The sequence below is a fragment of the Conger conger genome, chromosome 16, assembly GCF_963514075.1.
Source record: "Conger conger chromosome 16, fConCon1.1, whole genome shotgun sequence".
Lineage (NCBI taxonomy): Eukaryota > Metazoa > Chordata > Actinopteri > Anguilliformes > Congridae > Conger > Conger conger.
Genome location: NC_083775.1, coordinates 13,673,020 through 13,696,172, shown reverse-complemented (window position 1 = coordinate 13,696,172; position 23,153 = coordinate 13,673,020). Strand labels below are relative to the sequence as shown.

At 43.9% G+C, this 23,153-nt stretch overlaps 1 protein-coding gene across 1 annotated transcript; it reads right to left on the bottom strand.

Annotated features, from left to right (window-relative positions):
- Positions 1–488: 488 nt before the first annotated feature.
- Positions 489–22,438, bottom strand: LOC133114215 (mitogen-activated protein kinase kinase kinase 14-like). Its single transcript, XM_061223385.1, has 16 exons — positions 22,320–22,438; positions 10,500–10,786; positions 10,231–10,306; positions 9,626–9,800; positions 8,872–9,282; positions 7,709–7,843; positions 7,381–7,510; positions 6,435–6,563; positions 4,938–5,042; positions 4,601–4,764; positions 4,279–4,429; positions 3,574–3,912; positions 2,966–3,072; positions 2,147–2,276; positions 1,733–1,833; positions 489–1,210 (listed from the first exon to the last, which is right to left on the bottom strand). The coding sequence occupies exons 2-16, from the start codon at positions 10,765–10,767 to the stop codon at positions 1,046–1,048; spliced, it is 2,586 nt and encodes an 861-aa protein (XP_061079369.1). The 5' UTR covers positions 10,768–10,786; positions 22,320–22,438; the 3' UTR covers positions 489–1,045.
- Positions 22,439–23,153: the final 715 nt, after the last annotated feature.

The following is a 23,153-nucleotide window of genomic DNA, read 5'->3' as shown; positions in this document are numbered from 1 at the left end:
TGGAACTCTATAAGCACTGATTTCGAAACCACCTTCAACAGTCTAACACTGAATGTAATGGTGACAGAACTCACATTATAAACCAGGCTGTTCCGGACCTGGATGCAGGTTGGCCGAGACCACGTTCTACAGTAATTGTTTTTTTTTTAGAATGGCTAGCAGGGAGAGCCACAAGCAGTACCCAAATGATAAAATCCATATCTGATGTGTCAAATACAGAGGAGGAAACTCTCAGAAAGTAAGTCCTGCCATGAGTTTCTTCGACCTATGAACTCAGCCAGTTGATTTCACCAATTAGCTCTACCTCCTGGCTGATTAATGCAAATTAGCAAATCCATAGAGCAAAATACTGGGGAGGACTTTTACTTTCTGCAATTGACACTAACAATTGTGCCAGGTTTGCGCAAAATCAAGTCCATGCCTTTAAGAAGAGGAGTTGAAAACGGGAGAAAATTGCCAGCTGCAGTAACTGCAATAAACACACAAGACACTTTCAATGATATTTTTATTTGAACACATACAGTACAAGATGCACCTTTCCCTGTCCCTCCCTACCTCCCTGTAAACCTTCATTGTTGTCTTTACCTGTGATATTTGCTTGTGTATTAGGATGTTTTATTTGGCTAGGTAAGCATTGTTTGGCTAGGTAAGCGGTTCATACATAGTTCATGCAATTTCATGTGGCGGTAAAAAATAAATACAAAATAAAAATTAATAAAAATCCCCATTTCCCCCATTTATTCCCACTCCTAAAACTCATCTCATTGGCAATATGTTTGTCGCTTTTTCAAAAAAAGAAATGCATAGAAATAAGATTTAAAGTGTAAATATAGTAATAAAGTCTAATATTTAAAAAAAGTACTTTTTTTGTTTTTAGCAGTTCTCTCTCTCAAATGGCAATAATGTAATGTATACTGTAAATATGAGCTGAAACAGAAGAGTGGGAGGAATGTAAAAAGCAGGAGGTGGATGGGTCCCTCTTGTTGGGGTGGGGTGGGGTGGGTGGGTTTGAGGAGCCGGTCAGAAGGACGGACACACGGGTTGGTCACTCCCTCATTTCCAGCACTCCCTGCCTGACCCTCCACCTCCAGGAGGGGCAGCAGTCGGGGGTGGAGGTGCACCGTAGCCAGAGCCCCGAATCCAGCACCTTCTCCTGGGGACACACCGGCCGGCCGTCCTGTGTCTCCAGGCAAAAGGCCCGCTCGGAAATCTGCGTATGGAGCGGTGAGATCACCCCGTTCATTTCCATTGGCTTCATTAGTGCATTTTCAATGTGGAGCAACAGAAACAATAAGATGACTGAAGAAGTAAAATGGATGTATGAACATTTTAAATGATAAGACATGCAGGTTGGGGGTGTTGTTAACAGGGCATTGCTGAAAAACACATGTGGGGGTGACATGGCTCAGGCAGTAAGAGCAGTCATCTGGCAGTCGGAGGGTTGCCGGTTCGATCCCCCGCCTGTGTCGAAGTGTCCCTGAGCAAGACACCTAACCCCCAAATGCTCCTGACGAGCTGGTCGGGGCCTTGCATGGCAGCCAATCGCCGTCGGTGTATGAATGGTTGAATGAAAAGTATCAATTGTACAGCGCTTTGGATAAAGGCGCTATATAAATGCCAACCATTTACCATTTACCAAAAAAGGCATGCTCAGTCAATAAGTACGTTGAAGTACAACAAACCCCAACCCCCAAATTGCAAATGCATGAGGTCAAAACCCTCAAACTCTCACCTGATCGCTGATCCCCGTGGCGATGTACCCCACCGTGACCCCAGGGCTTTCCCGAATTCGCAGGCACTGCCCGTTAAAGTCTTGTATACACACGTCCACACCTGGGCCAAAATGACAAACCTCGTTTCAGATTAAGTTCACATTAGCCACTTACGCACCTACACCTAAAGCTACAGTACGTAGGCCAGGAGGACCGCAGTGTTTGCTGGCTGTTGCAGCACTAAAGCCACGGATGGGGCCATCAAGACTGTGGCTTGTGTGGAAAAGTCTTGTAAGTCGTGTTTTAGTCTTGTAATAAGACTTAAGATCTTTTTAGGAAATATTTGTTTGTTTTCAGTTACCCTCTGCTGTCTCAAAATATACTTTGGCAGTTCTTGGCCACGGACGGCCTCGTGGGCGTGGCGCACGCCTCACCTTCGAAGGAGCGCGGCGAGGGGAAGTGGGCGGAGCCTGGCCAGTCCACCCCAAAACTGTGCTCCTGGCTGCTGCCGGAGAAGACCCCCGAGCTGAGCGTCCTCTGGCCCACAGACCAGTGCACCGAGTCCTGTCAGCAGGCAGGAGAGAGAGAGAGAGGTCACTTCACCTTGAAATGTAACCTTTATTTATACAGGGTAGGTTGAGCAGCTCATTTACACATGCTCAGCATTACATTACATTACATTATAGTTATTTATCTGACACTTTTATCCAATGCCACTTATTTCTGATTAGGCTGGACAGTTGTGAGGAGATGGTGCTAGCCACTGCACCAATGTGCCGCCTGCTGTTTTCGTTCCATGCCGTCACGCAGACTACCCGAAGCCACTGTGCCTGGGCACTGGCCACCTACACCTGCCTGCGTTCCTGCATGGCATGGCTAACAGGGTGCTGAAAAGGCGGTTCAGAGCCTTTTTTCCATTTTTTCCACTTTTCTCCCAATTTGGTAGGCAATTGTACCCTATCTAATCCAATTAGTGTTAGCTGGGGATACGCCGCTTATGGCCCCATCCCTTCGGCGGCCCGGAGGGAGAACAACATGCCTTCTTCAAGCCGTCTCGTCTCACAGCCTGCGACCGTGATTCCGAGGCGCACCGCGGTGCATGCAGGCGGCGATCCCTACGAGTCCCTGCAGAGTCCCTCCCTCGGAGCAGCGAGCCAATTATGCCGCTCCATGAGAGCCGGCCAGACTGAGCTTTGAGAGGCCCGGGAGTGGAACCCCTGGTACCGGTATGTAAACGACACTGTGTTACGCACTTTGTCCTGAGGCTCCCTCTGCAGGTGGTAGTCGCTGCTCAGACTGGACAGCAGCTGCTCCTGGAGCTCCAGGGAGTAGGGCTGGCTGAGACTGCTCAGGCAGAACTCTGCAGAGAGAGGGAGAGAGAGAGAGAGGGAGGGAGAGGGAGGGAGAGGGATAAAGGGAGAGGGAGGGAGGGAGAGAGAGGGAGAGGACAGGGAGGAAGAGAGAGAGGGAGATGGAGGGAGGGAGGGAGTGAGTGAGTGAGTGGGAGGGAGGGAGGGAGGGAGAGAGAGAGAGAGAGGGAGGGAGAGAGACAGGGAGGGGTTGGGAGAGGGAGAGGGAGAGACATAAGCCCATATTAGTCCCATGTCTTTTCTTGTACTGCAGCCTCTACATGAGAACAGTCCAGTACTGGACTGGGTTTGAATCCAAATTATAAATGCTATCTTCCTGACCTTTCCTTCCCTTGCCCTCACCTGAAGTTCCCTTCCCTTAAAGTGGAACCGAACCCAGCCCTCGTGCACACACTCTCAGGAAGAAAGCCCTCTACACTCCACTGAACTGACTTAAGTGTTTTAGTGATGATGCGGTGAATAAGGCCCTCTTGTGTGTGCAGCCATTTTACCTTTCTCCAGCTCCCAGGCTAAAAGTGAGATGTCTGGCTCTTCCCCTTTCGGCTGTCTGGAGCTGTATGGGTGGAGCTGGGGGCGTGGCCTGGAAGAGGATGAGAACCATTCGGTGTCCCTGCCCTCCTCTTGCACAGCCTGGTCTCTGTCCTTGGAGCACCCCCTCCAGGAGGTCCCACACTGCCGCCCCAGCTCCAAGTTTCCTTTTATGGGAGGGGCCAGGGGAGAAGGGAGGGGCCCAGAGCACATGTGGGGGGTTTCCATTGGCTCTGCGTTTGCTGGCTCCGCCTTTGCTGGCTCCTGATAGGCGCCCTGCACTGGACTGGTGAGCCCTCCCACTTCAGGTTCACACAGAAACACAAATGGCAAAGTCACATGATAACAGTAATTTCACAAAACTAGAGGGGATATTAAGGAATTGACCAAATTAAGGTTGCGACACTGCAAAAACTAAAAATATTATTTATTTTACCTTTTGCTAAATCAAATATTGCCAGTGAGGTGAGACAGTTTGACTCATTTAAAGATTTGCCAGTGTGGTATGAACATTTCACTTGTCAAGCAAAGGGTATCATAAAATAAGCTAATATTTTCTATTTGCGAGCAAAAAATAAGATTTTAAGACTAAACTAAATTACATTACAAGACTAAAATGCTTAAGACAGACTTATTTTGCAGTGTTCCTGTTGGGCTACAACTCTCACCTTCCATCAGTGCTCTAGCACTCTTCTCCTTCATCTCTGTGGCTGAAGCTCTTTTGATTGGATCTTTCTGAAGGCCCGCTTTGATGACATCAGCAGTGAAAGGGTTACAATTGGATGGGATTTCCCTAAGGGGTGGATCCTCATTTGCAATCTGTAAAATACAACAAAAAAAAAAAATCAATACATGAAACCAAAATGACAGCTGTTTATTGTTAAGCAAACACTAAAAGCCCTAAATGGCTCAATCAATGAAATGGAAAATGTAAGCCTAGAACCATAACCAGCTTAAAACTACATTTCCCATCATGCAAATGCACATCACCTTGAGGCACAGTGGGCTTGAGTAGTAGCGGGCCCATGGGTGGCAGCCATTGAGCATGTGCAGTAACATGCAGCAGAAGCTCCACACATCTGCTTTGGTGCCACGGGGCTCCCCTTTTACCACCTCAGGGGCCATGTGGGTCTCTGTGCCTGGGAACGGTCCGCCTGTAGCACACACACACACAGCAAGTCAAGCACTTGGGAAAGGTGCCTCGACAGTTACTTTACAGTTCAATAATCAACCTGGGGAGAATGTCTTGTGTTTTTTAAACACAAACTCCTAACGTCTTCTGCACAAGGCTTTAAGACTCGCAAAGATTTCTGTGGTTCTGCAGTACCTGAATTGGCTTTTGTGCTCCATCCATTTTGGTTCAGTCTCTCTGAGTGCCCGAAGTCAGACAGAAAAGTTTCCTTCCCATCTTCAGACAGTAATATATTGTCCGCTGCAAGAAGAAACGTTGCAATATATTTTGTAAACTGTGTTGACTTGATACACAATGTTTTGTGTATGTGTACATGCCACAATCATAACTCTACACTTCACAAGAATGTAAGCATCCTATAGAATCTTATTCAACTCTACTGTATGCAGATTGGTGTACATAGGGCGGCCTGTAGAGTAGTGGTTAAGGTAAATGACTGGGGCACGCAAGGTCGGTGGTTCTAATCCCGGTGTAGCCACAATAAGATCCGCACAGCCGTTGGGCCCTTGAGCAAGGCCCTTAACTCTGCATTGCTCCAGGGGAGGATTGTCTCCTGCTTAGTCTAATCAACTGTATGTTGCTCTGGATAAGAGCGTCTGCCAAATGCCAATAATATAATATAATACATGGACCAGGGGGGTGTTCACAAGGCAGGATTACAGAGTGACTCAGCTGGATGACTGCACTACGTAAAACCCAGAACAGCACTCTTTACCTCAGTCATTGTTCCTTTACTCAGTACAGTTATCCAGCTGCTTTGTGATACAGGCCTCTGAACTGCAGATGATTGCAACAGGCTACGTAGTGCATCGCTCTAAATGTGTCATATGAGTTTAAGACACCAGGTGGCACTCCTGTGTAAAGCTTTGAGTGTGTGCACATTTCCGAAGCCTTTTTTTTTTCCTCTTTCTTGTCACGAGTTAAGATGCGGGAAATTCCCAGCTCTGCCTTCTGTGAATTAGTTCCTTGGTCTTAGGAGTCCAGGAGATATGAGACGGATGAGCAAATTTGTAATGTTCACATGTAATAATTGTTAATAATCAAAAAAGAAGAAATTAGGTTTCTTTGTGTTTCTCCTATGCAAACACTACAATCTAATTATTTAATTGTAGAAAGACTATTTATTTGTAAGATATAGTTGCTGATTGCAATGCATTTCCGTTACAGCATTTGTGTGAAATGCAGTTTTAACCCACAATTTATACCATTGTTTGCTCTTTGGACTTGGCATATGTGTAAGACCTATTCATACTGAGTCGATAGTCATTTGTGTTTCAACTGCTCATACGCCTCTTTGTGTAGCTGTGTATACACTGCAAGTCTGTCTTAACAAGTCTAAAAGTCTAAAATAGTCTATTAGCTTGTTCAGGTACTGTTTGCTTGACAAGTGAAATTTTATTTAACTATTGGCAAATCTTGAAATGAGACAAACTGCCTTGCCTCTTTTGTCATATTTGGCAAAAAAAGTCATAGAAATAAGATTTTAAGTCAAAATATACAAATGGAAAACCTGAGTTTTTGCAGTGTACATTACAGCAGTTTGATAAGTAAAGTTTAAACGGTTAGTGTAGGGACATGGTACAGTGGTCGGTTGCTTGAATCTGCCAATAGCAGACCCGGAGCCTTTTTTACCTTTTATGTCCAAGTGCAGGACCCCTATCCTATGCACGTCCTCCATGGCCCGTGACACCTGGAGCGCGTAGTGCAGGGCGAGGTCCTCCGGCAGGCGCCCTCGCTGCCTTACGAGCTGCCCCACCGAACCTGGAGCGGACGGGGACGCAAGGTGAGGCCCACGGACCGTATGATCACAGCATCAGCGGTGAGGGTTGAAAGGGAAAGGAAACACTGGGAACCACTGCTTTAGGTGATGGCTATACTCAAGTTTCTGAATATTTGTGGAGTCGCATACACTAAGTGTATACATTTCTTCCCCATTCTGATGCTTGGTCTGAACAACAACCCAACATCTTGACCATGTCTGCGTTATATTTGTTGAGTTACTGCGTGTAATTTGAGTATTCGTGAAGAGGCATGCCCAGGGAGATAACGACTCCCCGGCATGGCCACGTCCCCTCTTGAATATTCATAAGATGCAACAAGTCATGAGGTTTCAATGTTGAGAATAGGGTCACCCATCTGGCTGGTCCGTAGAACCTCTGGCACTACTGTTCCTTGAAAGCCAGGAAGTTGCATCAGCAGATGAGGTCATCCTTTGATACAAAAGAAATTGTGGGCGAGTTGCTGGCCCTTGAATAGCCTCCCAAATTCTTTCAGGGTTGCTGGTTGATCCCAAGCAAGAGGGACAAGGAAGGGGGCGTGGGATCATATCACTAACAAAATGCCAGCAATCACAAATAATTTTTAAAAAATATATATATATATTTCTCAATACTGTACAGAAGTACTGGCTTAATCAGCACACCAGATTTTTTTCTTTTTTTTACCTTGCTTGCTTGCTTTTATTGGGTTCAGGTTTTTTGCCCTTCTGCTACTCTGTAAAGTGGCTGTGTGACAGTTCTCTGTGAAAAGTGTGAAACGCATAGTATTGATGTGACGTGATTTCGATTTGAGATCTCACCTGACTTGAGGGGCATAAACAGAGTGACCCAAGGGCCCTGGCGTACCGCTCCGTAGAGCTCCACAACACGGCGGGAGTTCTGGGCGCTCCACGAGCCCACCTCCTCGCTGTTGAACTGCTTCAGGGGTATCTGCGGCCAGGCACGGGTGAGACGATTGGTCAAGCAGGCAGAACGCCATGGAAACACTTGCTTTACATCACATGCACAGCTATAACATTTGTCTTAACAAGTGTTTTAGTCTTGTAATGAGGCTTAAAAAAAAAAAAAAAATTCTCGAAAACTAGAAAATGTTTGAAGTTCATTTCTGCGAGTGAAATTGCCTGTTACCCTTTTGGCAGCACATCTGAAGCCTGTCCTGTTGTCCCGAACGCTGTACACATCCCCGTACGATCCATTCCGAATGTGCTGGAGAAGGGAGTAGTCCCGCCCCTCCTTGTACTCATATTGATTTGCCTGGAGTTTCTAAAAGGGGCGAGATTCACAACGGGAATATAAAAACCAGCAAGGACAGAAAGTACAAAAGACATAAGGCCAGTTGATAGTTAGGCGTTGTATTGCTACTGGTGATTATCACATTTGATGTTCGGTTGCAACGACTGGGTTTATACCAGAGCAACATCTTCCCTCCTATCACCCCTATCACCATTGGGCCCAGACTTCAATTGTATTGTACTTCGACCAGATGGCTGGCTCAGTTGTCACGGGCAACATTATCACATGATGTTCTCATCTCCCGTAATTATCTTTCGCCAGGTGTCATTAACTACCTTCCATGTCTTGAGCTCACAAATGACTCCATTTCGGCAATGCGTTGTTATTGTTTCGTTTTTTTTATGACGCAGCTTTAAAAATGAAAGTTGAGCGATAATGGAACGCTGGTGTCGACGTAGCGATATCCATCAGCCGATCGTACATTGCATAACCATAAACTTGGAAATTTGCCTTGGCTTCAAAACAGAGAACAAACCATCAAAAGATGCATATCATACTGAACAGAGCTCAAAGCACTTTCTGTTTTCTGCACTGTAGATATGTACAAAATAAGAGATAGTGAGTGGTGCAGTGCGTGCAGAGAAAGTAAACCAGGAATTATAAAGTGATTAATGCAACCGTGCCAAATGACTGCTGCACAGTTGCATTCAATATGGTTAATTGTACTGGGGGGGATACAATTACGTATATTGTACATGTTAAGCAGCGGCCATTTTGGCTCTTAACTGGTGAGGACCTGGGATAGACAACACTATCTCACTCATAAATAATAAATCAGGCAAAAAAAGGAAAGATGAGAATGAAACAAATGAGTAACAAAAATTAAAAAAAAAAAAGGATTGGCGGTTTGCTAGAAAATGTTTTACCTTGTGCTTTCTATTTGAGGGATTGGTTTTTTTATCATTTGTATGCTACTCTGTAAAGGGTTTTTGTGACAGTATCTTGAAAAATGTGTGACACGAGCAGAACTGATTTGATTTGGTCTGTCCGTTGCTCACCTCCTCTGGGTGAAAGAGGAGCCCCTCATTGGTGTCGGAGTCTCCCTGCTGCCCCTCGTCCTCCGCCCCCGCCTCCCTCGCCACCTCCTTAAAGAACGGTGCGGCGAAGACCTGGTCCTCCTGGCACACGTTCCCCCGGAGGCCGAACCGGGCAAGACTCCAGTTGTCCTGGCCGCTGAGGCGGGGCTGCGAGGCGCTGTCCTGGCTGCACAGGGATATTTTGAGGATGTTGACGGAGGAGAACCACGGCTGGGGGGCGCGGGGCAGGGCCTGGCTGTGGTGCTGGTGCTGTGTGTAGGAGGGCAAGGGTGACTCTCTCTCTGCGAATCTGGGCCCCTCGGTTTCCTGCACCCCCAGGCTCTGGGGGCTGCTGTAGCTGCTGCATCTGCTGGTGGACTCTGCTGCCACATCCTGGTGGGAGGACAGAATAGCAGCAGGTGAGCAACGGGGAAGAAACGGGCACCTGAGCTGAAATTTCATCACCTTCCAGGAGAGCATGTGCACAGGTGGCAGGAGTGCTGAATGTTAGGAGGGTCTGCAGCAGGGGACGTCCAGTCTTATCTGAGAAGGGCCAATGTGGGTGCAGGTTTTTTTGTATTAGCCGGCACTACAATACGTGATTCAGCTTCAATCAAGACCCTGATCAGTAGAATCCGCCTAAAACAAGAACCTGCTCCCAGACTGGCCCTTTCTCAGATAAGGCTGGGCCTTCCTGGTCTACAGTGTGCTGGAGGTGTGAGCGCAACTGGCGTACCTGCGTGGGAAAGCTGTTGCTCTCCTGCTCTGGAACTCTAGAGGGAGCTGCCTCTCCTCCTCCCTGTCTCTCCCTCTGTCTTCTCCGCTGCTCTCTCCTCCTGTGGCTCCTAGAGGGGCTAGAGGGGCTCTCCTTGCAAGCCGCCCCATAGGCTACGTTGTTCTCTGTGGAGACCCTGCAGAAAGAACGGATGCTTGGATAGTGCCTATTTTCATTGGGGGTCAATTTCATGACTTTGCATGCTTCGCTGGAGTTTAAACCTCAGCCTTCAAACCTTTGGATCAGTTTCACAGACACAACTGAAGCCTATTCCTTGACTGAATTCCATGTTGAATGGAGATTCTCCAATTTGGTGGAGTGGACTATCCCTTTCATCCAAAGCTGTACCCTTTTAATTTGTGTGAATGATAATTTTGTAATCTTCTAAGGATGCGGCTTATAAAAAAAAACCAAGCCGTGAAGTTTTTAAGTACCTTTGTCAAAAAAAGTGTTGATCTTGATAGTTATAAGTTGAGTTATAAGACTTTGAAGCAGTATGGGAGTCACGATAAACAAACAGAGCGAGCGAGGAGAGGAGATGACTGAACAGAAGCGGACTGACGAACCTGGGTACGAGGCAGTTGGGGGAGCCGATGTAGCCGCGCTCTGAACAGGAGGGGCTGAACTCTTGCTGTTCGTCACCTAGGAAACGCAGACGTAGCATTAGCATTAGCAACAATTTATTTTGGTAAACCTATTGCTTATTTAAAATCCAATATGCTGGAGTACAGAGCCAAAATGACAGAAATTGTTTTATTTGGCCTTATGTGTTGGAAGTGTTTGGAAGATGCATTTAATAAAGTATTTAATGAGCGGTTTCTCCGCGGTCACTCACACACGGCCTGGGCGACGAAGGGGCTGAGCTTTTCAGTGCCCTGGGGGCCGGCTGTCATGTCCCCTGCCGTCCCCACATCCAGAACCTTCCTCAGCAGGGGCAGGATCTCGCAGGGTGGGGGGTCCTCCTCCCCGCTCCTCTCTGTACTGCCCGTCTGCCCCACCAGGCGGAACTGCCCCTCCACATGCTCCTTCTGTCCCTTGTGCCCTTTCACCTCCATGCAGCCCCACGGAGTGGTGGAGTTCAGCCTTCTGCTTCGCACGGCCATCACGCCGCCTGGGGACCCCCTGGACAGAGACAGGGTGGGGGTCAGTTTACACGCTTCAATCCTGTTTAATTTTATTTCTACGGTGTTTTACTCCGTAGCAAGACGCCTTGGCGGGGTTGAGGTGAGGATGGGGCCATGAGCATCGGTCCGGCTGCAGAACCGGCCCGATGGAGAAGCTCGAACCTGAAAATAAACCCTCAGCCCTCCTCATCATCACTGCCCTGCTATTCTGAGCAATTTTTTTTTTTTACATCCCAGAAAGTGCAGTTTCATGACATCCCATCCACATACTATCTACTTCAGCATCATTATCACCTCTGGCCCTCAAATCCAAATCCAGCCCTGGTTTTCTTTTCTCCCAGGCAATTAACTGAACAAGTAGTGCTACTGATTGGCCAAACTGCCTTCACACCTGACTCCCAGTTGAGGGAGGGTGGAACCCCAGCAGGTCTTGGCCCTTGAGGACCATGAGTTGCTTCTCCCTGATCTACAGTCAAGCAGGAACGGAAGTAAGTGAATGAAATTCGACTGACCAGATTCACATTGACAGCTGTGTGCGTGTCTTTTTCGGTTTGTGGGGAGCAGGGCCGCTGTTTATGGAAAAACTATGGATCTGTGTCAAAACACTGCTTGCTCGGTGCCCTTGGCTGGAGGTGTGTATTACAATAGGATATAATTTCAATTTTGTTTGTTTGATTCTTTGTGACACTGGACTTGACAGTTGAGCGTTGCCCATAAAGGAACACCTGCTCGTAACAGCCATGCTCACCTGCCCCTTGACCAGTGCGGAAGCAGACACCTGCCGTTTCAAAGGTAAAGCGGAACGTTTTGCCCCGCTTAGCTTCACGGTGGTAATTAAGAACAGTAAGGCCTCCTGCCTATGAAAACAGTGTTATAGCACCTGCTGGGAATCAGATGTCAGAATGGATACTAAACATTTCTCATTTTTATGTGACCACACCCCCCCCCCCCCCCCCTCTAATCTAAACCACGATCACCCCAACACCCACTTATTGCCATGTCGGTAGGGCGGCCTGTAGCGTAGTGGTTAAGGTAAATGACTGGGACACGCAAGGTCGGTGGTTCTAATCCCGGTGTAGCCACGATAAGATCCGCACAGCATTGAACAAGGCCCTTAACCCTGCATTGCTCCAGGGGAGGATTGTCTCCTGCTTAGTCTTAGCCTAATCAACTGTATGTCGCTCTGGATAAGAACGTCTGCCAAATGCCAATAATGTAATGTAATGTCTTTTAAAAAGAAAAAGTCCGGGACGCACAGATACAAAATGGAGCTGTGGAGGGCTGGTGTGTATGCAGGACTATCTCCAGTTCTGGAGGGCTGGTGTGTATGCAGGACTAACTCCAGTCCTGGAGGGCTGGTGTGTATGCAGGACTAACTCCAGTCCTGGAGGGTTGGTGTGTATGCAGGACTAACTGCAGTCCTGGAGGGCCGGTGTGTATGCAGGACTAACTCCAGTCCTTGAGGGCTGGTGTGGATGCAGGACTTAACTCCAGTCCTGGAGGGCTGGTGTGTATGCAGGACTAACTCCAGTCCTGGAGGGCTGGTGTGTATGCAGGACTAACTCCAGTCCTGGAGGGCTGGTGTGTATGCAGGACTAACTCCAGTCCTGGAGGGTTGGTGTGTATGCAGGACTAACTCCAGTCCTGGAGGGCCGGTGTGTATGCAGGACTAACTCCAGTCCTGGAGGGCTGGTGTGTATGCAGGACTAACTCCAGTCCTGGAGGGCCGGTGTGTATGCAGGACTAACTCCAGTCCTGGAGGGCCGGTGTGTATGTTGCCACCAGTTACCCTGGCTCAATCAGCTACTGATTCACTCGTAAATTAGATCCCAATAAAATGCTACAAGACAAGAACATTTATCAGTTGCTGACATATATATATATATATATTGCGGAATATGGCTATAAATGACAGATGTAAATTTTAATGTAAAAGTTGCTCTGAAACCCAGAAACGGATATGGCTTGCCTTGCCCATCCCTGATCTAGATAATGGCTAACCCATTTTCTTTCGCAAGACCTGTCCCTATCAGAAAATTTTATTTTCGGGTTTAATTGGTGAGCCCCATTTTATGAGGAAAAGATTTTCTAAAAAACTAAAAACAAAAAAAAATGTTCCCTTGAATACATCTCCAAATGAGATTTAAGATCTAATTTTGTCTCTCAATTTAGAGAATATTACCTTGTTTTAAGGTACCGTACCTTATTTTAAGGTACCGTTTCCTTGACAAGTGAAATGTTCTTATCCCATTGGCATTCGTCACACTATCTCACTGGCAATATTTCGCAAAAAAGTTAAGTAAATAAGATTGTAAGTCTCAGTATAAGTTCTAAAATACTTGTTTTATTTTTTTGGAGTGTTGAGGGCTGAGACGTTTAACGGATGGCGATCCGTGGACGGACGCATAGCGAAGAGAAACATGACCACAGCGTCTCACGCCTGAGGCAGAGGCAGCAGAAGCTGTCTTCCGCCAGCCGTACAGTACTGATCACTTACAGAGGGTGTCACTTACAAATTGTCCAGTTACAGAGAAGAGGACCACTTATTAAAGACAGATGGGGGAGGGATAGGCTGTAATGGGAAAGGCCAGCTGTGGAAAAACTGTTGATTGGAAAGTCACATCCTATGCCTCCGGTCTCCCTGGTAAAAAGCTCACAAAATACAGTTGATCTCAACAGTATTTTAGTCTTACATTTTATGTACTCATTTCAAGTTTCACTTGTCAAGCAAACAGTAACTTAAAACCAGATTTTACAATATTTTTCACACTTGAGAGAAAAAAACTAAGATCTTAAGTCTTATTAAAACTAAAACTAAAATGCTAGTTTAAAAAAAAAAATTTTGGCAGCGTCTTAACAGCGTCAGAACTTTTACACACAAGCCACAGATCTCAGGCCCCAGTCCCAGATGGCTCCAGCATTACAAGAGTAAAACTGTTTTTGCAGTGTATTCCACCAATTCAATGACTTTTGAATTGAGGTGTCATTCCCTCAAACTGACAGGAGATGATAAATCAGAAAATGCACTGATATCGCACACAGCATCTTGCACTTTCTTAGCCATCCTGTACTTGGGTGCATTAGGCTAAATAAATGGCAAGAAGTCCTACTTAACGTTTTTTTTCACTGTAAAAAAAGTCTCATGAGACTTATAATAACACTCAAAATCTTATTTTTTCCTGTCAAGTAGAAAATATTGCCTTGTTTTTTGTTGGTTTTTGCTCAACACGTGAACTTTTCTTACCCCATTGGCAAATCTTGAAATGAGTCAAATTAACTGCCAACCTTTTTTGTCAAACATTAAATACGACAGTATAGAATATATGTAAATATGAGTAAAATACTTGTTAAGACTGACTAGTTTTCTGCACAAAGCTGAGCGTGGGTTAGCAGCCGAGCAGCACTGCGGCATTACGGCACATTGCATCAGCGCGGCCGCTGTTCACCTTAATTCACCTCCACCTTTCATCTCCGGCTTTCCGCGTAAACCCTCTGTCGCTCAACACCTCGCTGCATGCGGTTCCCTGACGTTCATCACCACACGCAGCCACAGGCCCGTCAAATCATTATACTTCTGTTTTGTTTTTTTTAAATTAAATACTGTGTTTATATTAAGAAGTGTTTCTTATCTCAGCCATTTTCCGATTTAATTGCCGCAAGAACTAAATGTATGTGAGTTCTTATTAAATGCCGAAGAGCACAGATCTCTCAGATATGGCCGCAAAAGTTTGCGTACGTCACTTTCCGGTCCGCCACTGACTAATATTGGGAGGCTGCACAGTTATTTGTTTTGTAATTTGCAGATAACATAATGCATACATTCATATTCTGACTTTCTCACGACTGCTTTGCCGACACTGTGTCATATTAGGTATGTTCAGCGGGGAAAATGGTAAGAAATGCCATAAATAATCAGGCCAGCAATCTGCTTCGTATAGGTGGTTACTGTAGGATGTTCCAGGGGTATTTGAAAAGTTAATAAACAAAAGAAGGTAAGGAAGAGAGATCAAAGGGTGTTTTAAAAAAGCCAACCAGAAGTGGGCAGAGACCTGTCCATGTTCTACTGGAAGCATTGGCTGTCTAATACATTAAAGTGTTGCATAATAGCAATAAAATTATTATTATTATTAGTAGTAGTAGTAGTAATATATAAATAGTGCCATATTCGTCTATTTCCTGCAAATGATTGCTATAGTGCTTTCCAGAACAGATAAAAGAATAGGGACTTCAATACAGCAGCATAAAAGTAAATGATGAACAGCAAAACAAATAGTGTGAAATAGCTATTCTAAACACAAATAATAAACCAAGGAAAGCAAGTAAGCACACTGCGAAAGTAAGACCGTAAAAAACAGTCAAATAAAATGATAACACCCACAGAATAGAAGGAAGAGAATAATCCCTGACCTTAATACAAGCTGTTTACAAGCTGTAGTATCTGGTAGAACAACAGTAGGACAGGTGGCCGTGAAACAGGCACTCCCATGCAGCTCCTCAGATCACAGAGAGATAGCACAGAAACCCGAACCCTGCAGGCCTAACTGACAGCCCTTTTTTCAGAACAGTAACACTTGACTTGTTGAGGGCACATTGTAGAATGTTCATTAGTCACTTGAAGTGAAGGGTCGTTAAGTGTGGACGGCGAAGCTAATAGGTAGCTATTAGCATATTAGCACATAAGCTACAAAATGCCTAGCAAACTAAGTCAACCTCAAATGAGCTTTCTCCCCTGGTATATTATTGCTGTCGGTTTCAGTTTCTGTGGGATGTATCTGAATCTAATCAAATTAATGTATTATCCTTTACAGAAATGAAACCTATCGCAATACATTTAAATACAAATATTATTAATATTAAAACATATTTCACAATATATGGGCAATGTGCAACACAATGACCAATTTCAGCAAGACTTTGAAGCCGCATGCTAATGCAGATATGGTTTTTGTTGAATTTTATTTAAAGATTATTTTGGAGTGTGAATAATTGTGACATATCTTTCTGAAGAAGAAATATTCTCATTCAAAATCTGTGAAAAACTTTAACAGATTAAAATCTTCTATCCATATGGTTTTATTGTAATTCCAGAATGTGCAGTATGTTTATCATTATATTTTCCAAAGATTATATTAAATTACAGTATATTCCCATATATGCCATTACCATAAGGGATTAAGAAAAAAGACAGTATATTGCCATGTAATTGAAAATACATTTGGAGCACCTCCATATATGCACATATATTAGTCAGAGTATCACAGCGTATTTTCTTGTATATTTAAATATATTTTAATCATGTAAGGAATATAAACTGAATGTGTTATGCATCTACCTAGTAAGATGGTCATTTGCACAAATTCAGCGGTAGAACTGACCCAAGATTGAGATCCATCCCAACTGGTTCACCCCATTTGCTTAACCAACCAGTCATAACTGCCTGTTTGTCTCTCTAGCTTAGGTGCAGATCGCTGTAGGGCATGGATTTTCAAAAGGGGGTCTTTGAGGGGGGTGACTATAGATTTGGAAAGATGGTTCAAAATATAATAGAAATAATAGATTTTAAGTCTAAATATAAGACAGAAATACTAAGTCAGTGCTTTCAGGTCCACAACTATGTGTCGTTTGCCATCAACGCACACTGCGTGATTGTTATTTGTCCTGTTTCATGTCCGTTTGAGCACTGAAAAGCAGGTCTTCGCTGAGGGCAGTCAAAGTCGGTGCTTCCTCCCAGGGTCATTGGACTTCAAACCGAGATCATGAACAGGAAGTGATGCAGGGCCTTGTTGCGACCCATGTTTATTTGATTAAGCTTTTATTTGCTCATCTGAGTTTAATCACGGGAGAGACCATGTCATTGATCCATCCCATCTTGCTGTTCGTGCCAATGTTGCTGACATCACAGAGATTATAAGAGCTTTGATTTACGGACTGGTCTTTTTTCTGTCTTGATGGCATGTTTTTTTTATACAAAAGTATAAATTATGAAACTTTTTTTATTTTTATAATTTTAACATTTAAGCTTATATTGAAGCAGCCTGGCTGAAAATGCCACAGTATCTTGGCAGACTTCAGTCTCTCAAAATTACAGTCCTCCTACACTGCATTACAAAACATTAACCTTTTGTTAATGTAAAAGGTTTTCTGAAATGTAATGTCACTTATTTGTGATCTCACACCTTAAAGGGTTAATTTAGCTTGTAAGATGCTCCTAATTAACCAAAGGACACGAGAGCACGTAGAACATGCATGCATCTGAAACGCATTGGCCCAGGAGGTAAGAGCAGTCGTCTGGTAGTATGAGGGTTGCCGGTTCGATCCCGCGCCAGGTGTGTCGAAGTGTCCCTGAGCAAGATACCAATTGCCGTTGGTGTGTGAGTGCGTGGATGAATGAGTGAATAAAGGCTAAAGGATAAAGGCACTATATAAATGCCAAAATTGGATTCTCTGGCCCAAGCATAATTCTCATCTAACTGAAACAGTTTAAATGACATCTTTAATTAGTAAAATGCAACCTAACATTGCATCCCGCAGAGTTTAAGTTAAGTTTAAAAACCACAAATAGACCCCAACAATTAAACTTGCAAGAAATTATTGTAATAAAAATGTTAATATTTTGTGTGTCACCTTCTTAATATCTCGTAAATGACTAGCCTTTTATCCTAAAATATTAAATATGTCAGATATTCTGCAATAAAAATGAAAAAGGTTGTGTATTTCCTTATGTTTTACATAGCTGCAGTGCCTTGGGACAGATTAGCCTCACACAGCACCTTATGTATGCATAGGCAAGTTGGTACAGGACTTATAACATTGAAATATAACATTGTGTTTGTATTTGCTCCCACTACATCTGGAAAGTTAATACAGTATGAAGATGAAAAAAGAAGGTAACCCTCCCACCGTCCTGAACCAAACTGGGAAACTCAACACCTTTCCCTTGACCAGAGAGTTATTTTATTTTACATTTTCAAATGTGTAAACCTTTCTCAGGAGCATAGAAGTCCACGTAACTAAGCATAACACTTAATCTCCTCTCACCCTTCTCTGGGCTAGTTTCCCAGACATGGAATAAGACTAAATGTTTTTCTATGGAGATCTTCATTGACTTAACATTTTAGCCTAGTACTAAAATGTTAATTCATGCTTAATTTAACTGACCTTAAATGTTCTTCTCACCATTGTAAGCTGTTTGCGGTACTCAATTTCCTCCTTCGCCAAACATAAACTGCCTCTCCTAAAACAATATGGCTTTCCTCTGAGAAGCAGAAAGACCAAAACACTAATCTGTAAAGCAGACATGAGACAGAAAACCTGGACTTACTGAGTTCAGCTTCTCCGGCCAGTCGACCCTGTCCTAGTTAATCCTCAGGAGGCTTGACACCGATGCGAGAGCTGACACTGTCTGTCTACGCCCCTCTTGCACTCAAGTGCTTTTTCCTCTCTCTCTCACCCTCTCTCTCTCTCTCTCTCTCTCTCTCTCTCTCTCTCACACACACACACACACACACACGCACACACGCTGTAAGCTGGTGCTTCTCTCCCGTGCTGCAGAACTAGCATGCGCAGTGGCTCCTCTCATTAGCCGCCCTGCTGAGCCTGTGACTTACAGGAAAGCTGTCTGCTTCCCAGCATACCCCTCCCTGCTGAAAGTAAACGCGCTCTCACGCTCACCCTCCCGCTCTCTCTCTACCTCTCTGGTGCTCTCTCTCTCTCTCTCTCTCTCTCGCTTTATCTGTGTTTCTCTCTCTATCTTTCAAACGCAGGCACACGAATGCTCTTCGGGGACACACAGAATATGATGCAGGAAGGAAGCCGGCTAACACGCTCACACATGCGTCACTGCACAGAACGGTGCAGCCGCAACTCACGCTGTGAGGCTGCAAGTTCGCCTTTGAAGTCATGCTCTTCCAGACCTCATTTGGTGTTGGTGTGTATCATAAAGGGACATAGAGGGTATTTTTGGCTGTGGCCATTTTCATCCCAGTGGGATTCATCCACTGTCTGTTATGCAGCTAGTCCCAAAGTACAAAAATAACAAAATGTACGCTGTATTAATCAATGGAGATACAGTGACATTTACATTACTATATTACCCTATTCATGGCTATTATTCAAGTCATGTATTTATACATTGGTAGGTCTAAGTAGTTGAAATAGGTTATACTAGTCCGAATGCTGTATCTTACACTGGTATATGTTCATTGCTTATGCAGGGCCAAGTTTTTTGTAGTCATGATCCAGGTTTGCACACATGGACCTACCTTACTATTACGTTAATAACTGTAATTGTTCTACTTAGCCTAGAAACCATAAATCTTCACCCCGGTTTTTACAACCGTAAAGCGTACACTGTGTACTTGTGAAAATGTGCATCCAGCAATGATTTGAACCAATTGTGGGTCCAGTCTCGTCTCACAATGGCATCCTATAGCATACAGTCCTTTCTTCATTTCTGTACCACCAATGTGAATCTAGTTTCACAATATCAATTAAATGTATTGAGTTAAACTAAACACCACAGGAACTTTCAATTGTATAGTCTATATAGTCTGTTAAAAGTTGGATGGAATTGGCAAATGTATGTGACTTCTCTTTTGTTCCTTTTTTTGTTCCATTTTCTTCTTTCATTTTCCTTTCTATCTCCAGCAGTTCCTTTTTTTAATAGTGAACAATTGCCATAGCCCTGAGGATCTCTCAAAAACTCACTGTGCTGATCCACAGCTCATACCATCATGACCAATTAAGAGGACCGATCTAGCACAATGTCCTGAATCTTTTCAAATCACAAAGGCATTCTCTAATGGTAAAATAAATAAACAAATAATATGGTATGGATCATTACATTTGGCTTTGCAAATAACCTTTTGTGATTTTATTTGTCTTCAGGTTTTTCATTTTCTATTTGTTTAATCCTTTCTTTAGTACTTATAGGCGTGTAAATTGTGTGTCTGTTTCTATGTTTTTACATTTCTTCTTAAGTTACTTTTTGTGAAGCACTTTGTAAACTTTGTTTGAAGAAAAGTGCTATAAATGATTACTGTTATTATTATTATTAGTAGTTGTAGTAGTCATTTTTCCAGGACTGCTTTTCCTCATTTCTCAAAGAAAACTGTCAGTTATGACTGGTCAAATTACATACAAGTGCTTCTCTTTCAAGGTCTGTTCTCAAATAGTTTGTCTGAAATACTGTAACCAGACTGACTTTCAAAGTGACTGGGAGATGCCTGATGTCTGGTTCATCAGGTATATGCCTGTCTGTTTTGACTGCAAGACTGCAAATGCTTACAGACAAACAAAACCAGATCAATCTTTTCCCTTACCAGACCACTCAAAGAACTGAAAAGCACATAGACAATGGTCCGTTACACTTGACTGGCAGCAAGGTCACCATTTTGTGTTCATTTTCTTTGCAGATTTTTTTTCTTTTGCCCTGACAACAAGGAAGTTACTCACAGTTTTGATAGAGATCAAAATGGCTGCCATACTCACAAAGAATTGGCACTCAGGAAAGAACACAGGAAGAGGGAGCATTTTTTTAAACGGTTGTGCAGCTGTCACAACCTGAGGTGCTGGAAGTTAACTTTTTTAGATATGATGCATTTGGGAAGGACCTACTGGGCCAGTTTCACAAACACAGATTAAGCTTAGTTCTGGGTTTGAATTTTAGATTGAGCATCTCCACTTGAAACTTCATTTAGTTGAGGACTAGGTTTAATCTGTGCCCATTGTGTCAGTTCTTCTGAATTTTTAACCAGGCCTACTTATGCAGATTCATTATCAAGCAGAGAATATTGTCTTGAGTATTTGTTTTCTATTTCAGTCTATGAGGCCTGCTGTGGTTTATAAGGTATGTGAGAATGTGGTTCATAAAGTGTGAACTTCTGTTACCCATACTCAAATTCCCCTTTTAAGAGAGAGGAACATAATGCCGTTTGAATATCAGGTTAGTGGAGTGGGCTCAGCAATAACCCTGAGATTTCCGTTCCATTTAAAACTGTGGTGTAATTAGTCCTTTCACATGTTACTTGCTGCCAATAACAACACAGTTACCACATTCACTTATCTCTAATACACCACAGTGGCATTTTACACACTCTGTACTGGCTTATACATTGTCATTGTCAATGTCATTGATGTTTTCCTGTTTATTAGGCTATACGTGTATTATGCCTTTTTCAATTAATGGGTGCCAGTCAGTGGGAGATAGGCTCCCCCTTGAGGTTTCTTCCTATTACCTGCCAGGGAGTTTTTTCCATGCCACTGTCATCCTAGGTTTGCTCTTGGTTGAATCAGTTGAAATTGGTTGAAATTGCAATTGCAATTGGAGCTGTTAGGCTGTGTCCCATATTTGTTTAATATACACAGTCCATTGAGAATAGGGAGTGCAAAAAAATACTAAATATTACAATCTTTCAAAATAAATGACCGTGGCGCAGTGTGTAATGCAGGAGGCTATTGAAGGTTCATGCAAGAATGAACAAGTTTTCAAAAAACAGCCCAACCAGAAATGTGCACGTACGCATAATGTATAGGCCGACACGTCGAGTTTACCAGAGAACGTATTGAAGAGAAGTGGTGGTAGATTGACTTAATGAGCCGACTAAGCTTTTTGAATTCGCGATCCAGTGAGCCCATGTTCAAAGACATGCCGGGGATGAACGGATTACTGCACGCGAGTTCGGAGACTTTCACCCCTGTTGACTTCTGAATCTGTGTGAACGAGCATCCGGGCCGGGATGTCAGTTTGTCGAACAGTGATTCAAGCCTCAATGCAGACCAATTTGCAGACCGAAAGCCTCGCCAAACTGTTGGTGTCAGACACTATATTCTTGTATTCTTTATCGGGGTTCATTCCCTGTCCCTGTGAAGACTAGGTTATGCTGACCTACTTTCCCTGCAGTGACTTTTCAGCGAGTTTTCAACAGTGAGGATGGAGTGAGCCTTCCTCAATTCAGGACAGAGCAACAGCTATGTCATTGGTTAACTGCCCCAGTTTGGTTCAGGTTTAAAATCCAAAATGAATAAACACATACACGGGAGCATTGCTGTCAAATAACGTTACAATGTAGCGAGAATATATATATGGCTACCAACAATCGGTTAATTGAGGTGTTCCTGTTTTCTCTTAAGCAGTGCGTTTTGTTACGTGCACAAGCCTGCATATTTTGAAATATGTATTCCGTAGGATGCTGTTGGTTCTCTGCATGACTACCACGGACGTAACACCTCAATACAGAAAAGTTTAAAACAGCAAGCTACATCAGATGAAAACGGGTCTTCAAAAACACCAAGTGTTTTTACACAACAAATTATGTAGGATAACAAACCATTGGAAAAGGCACAAACAACCAGTAGCCTATTATGATACCGGTTTGAGAGACCTGATGTACAGTATAGCTACTCGCCTACTTCCTCTTTACCTCCGCCATTTCACAAAGAAATCACAGCAGTTCCCCTTGTACAAAACTGTTGCTTGGGGTTTCTTTAATCTATTTTCTTTTAGTCAACTATTCTTAAATAAGTGTACTTACCCTCGCTTAATAAAACGATCAACGTCCCGTCTACAGATAGCGGGGAAATGTCCCGCCTGGTTCAAAGCACGGTCTAAACAAAATGTCTCGTTCTGAACGATTACATCACCGCGAGGCGTGTTACGTTGACTTAATAGAAACTACAAACCGAAAGTCTTTTGTTTTTGTGACAGCCAGCAACAGAGAACTCGGGGTCTGGAGAGGTAGACTTCAGTTTTGCATTTTTCCAAGTTTTTCTTCTGCTAAGACCGTGACACTCCGTTCCAGACCCCATTTGGGTTTGGGAACCTACAGTGCATCCGGAAAGTATTCACAGCGCTTCACTTTTCCCACATTTTGTTATGTTACAGCCTTATTCCAAAATGGAATACATTTTTTTTCCTCAAAATTCTACACACAACACCCCATAATGACAACATGAAAGAAGTTTTTGAAATTTTTGCAAATGTATTAAAAATAAAAAACTAAGAAATCACATGTACAAAAGTATTCACAGCCTTTGCTCAATACTGTGTTGATGCACCTTTGGCAGCAATTACAGCCTCAAGTCTTTTTGAATATGATGCCACAAGCTTGGTACACCTATCTTTGGGCCGTTTCACCCATTCCTCTTTGCAGCACCTCTCAAGTTCCATCAGGTTGGATGGGGAGCGTCGGTGCACAGCCATTTTCAGATCTCTCCAGAGATGTTCAATAGGATTCTGGGCTTTCTGGGTCCCGGGATTCTGGCCGGGACACTCAAGGACATTCACAGAGTTGTCCTGAAGCCACTCCTTTGATATCTTGGCTGTGTACTTAGGGTCGTTGTACTGCTGAAATATGAACCGTCGCCCC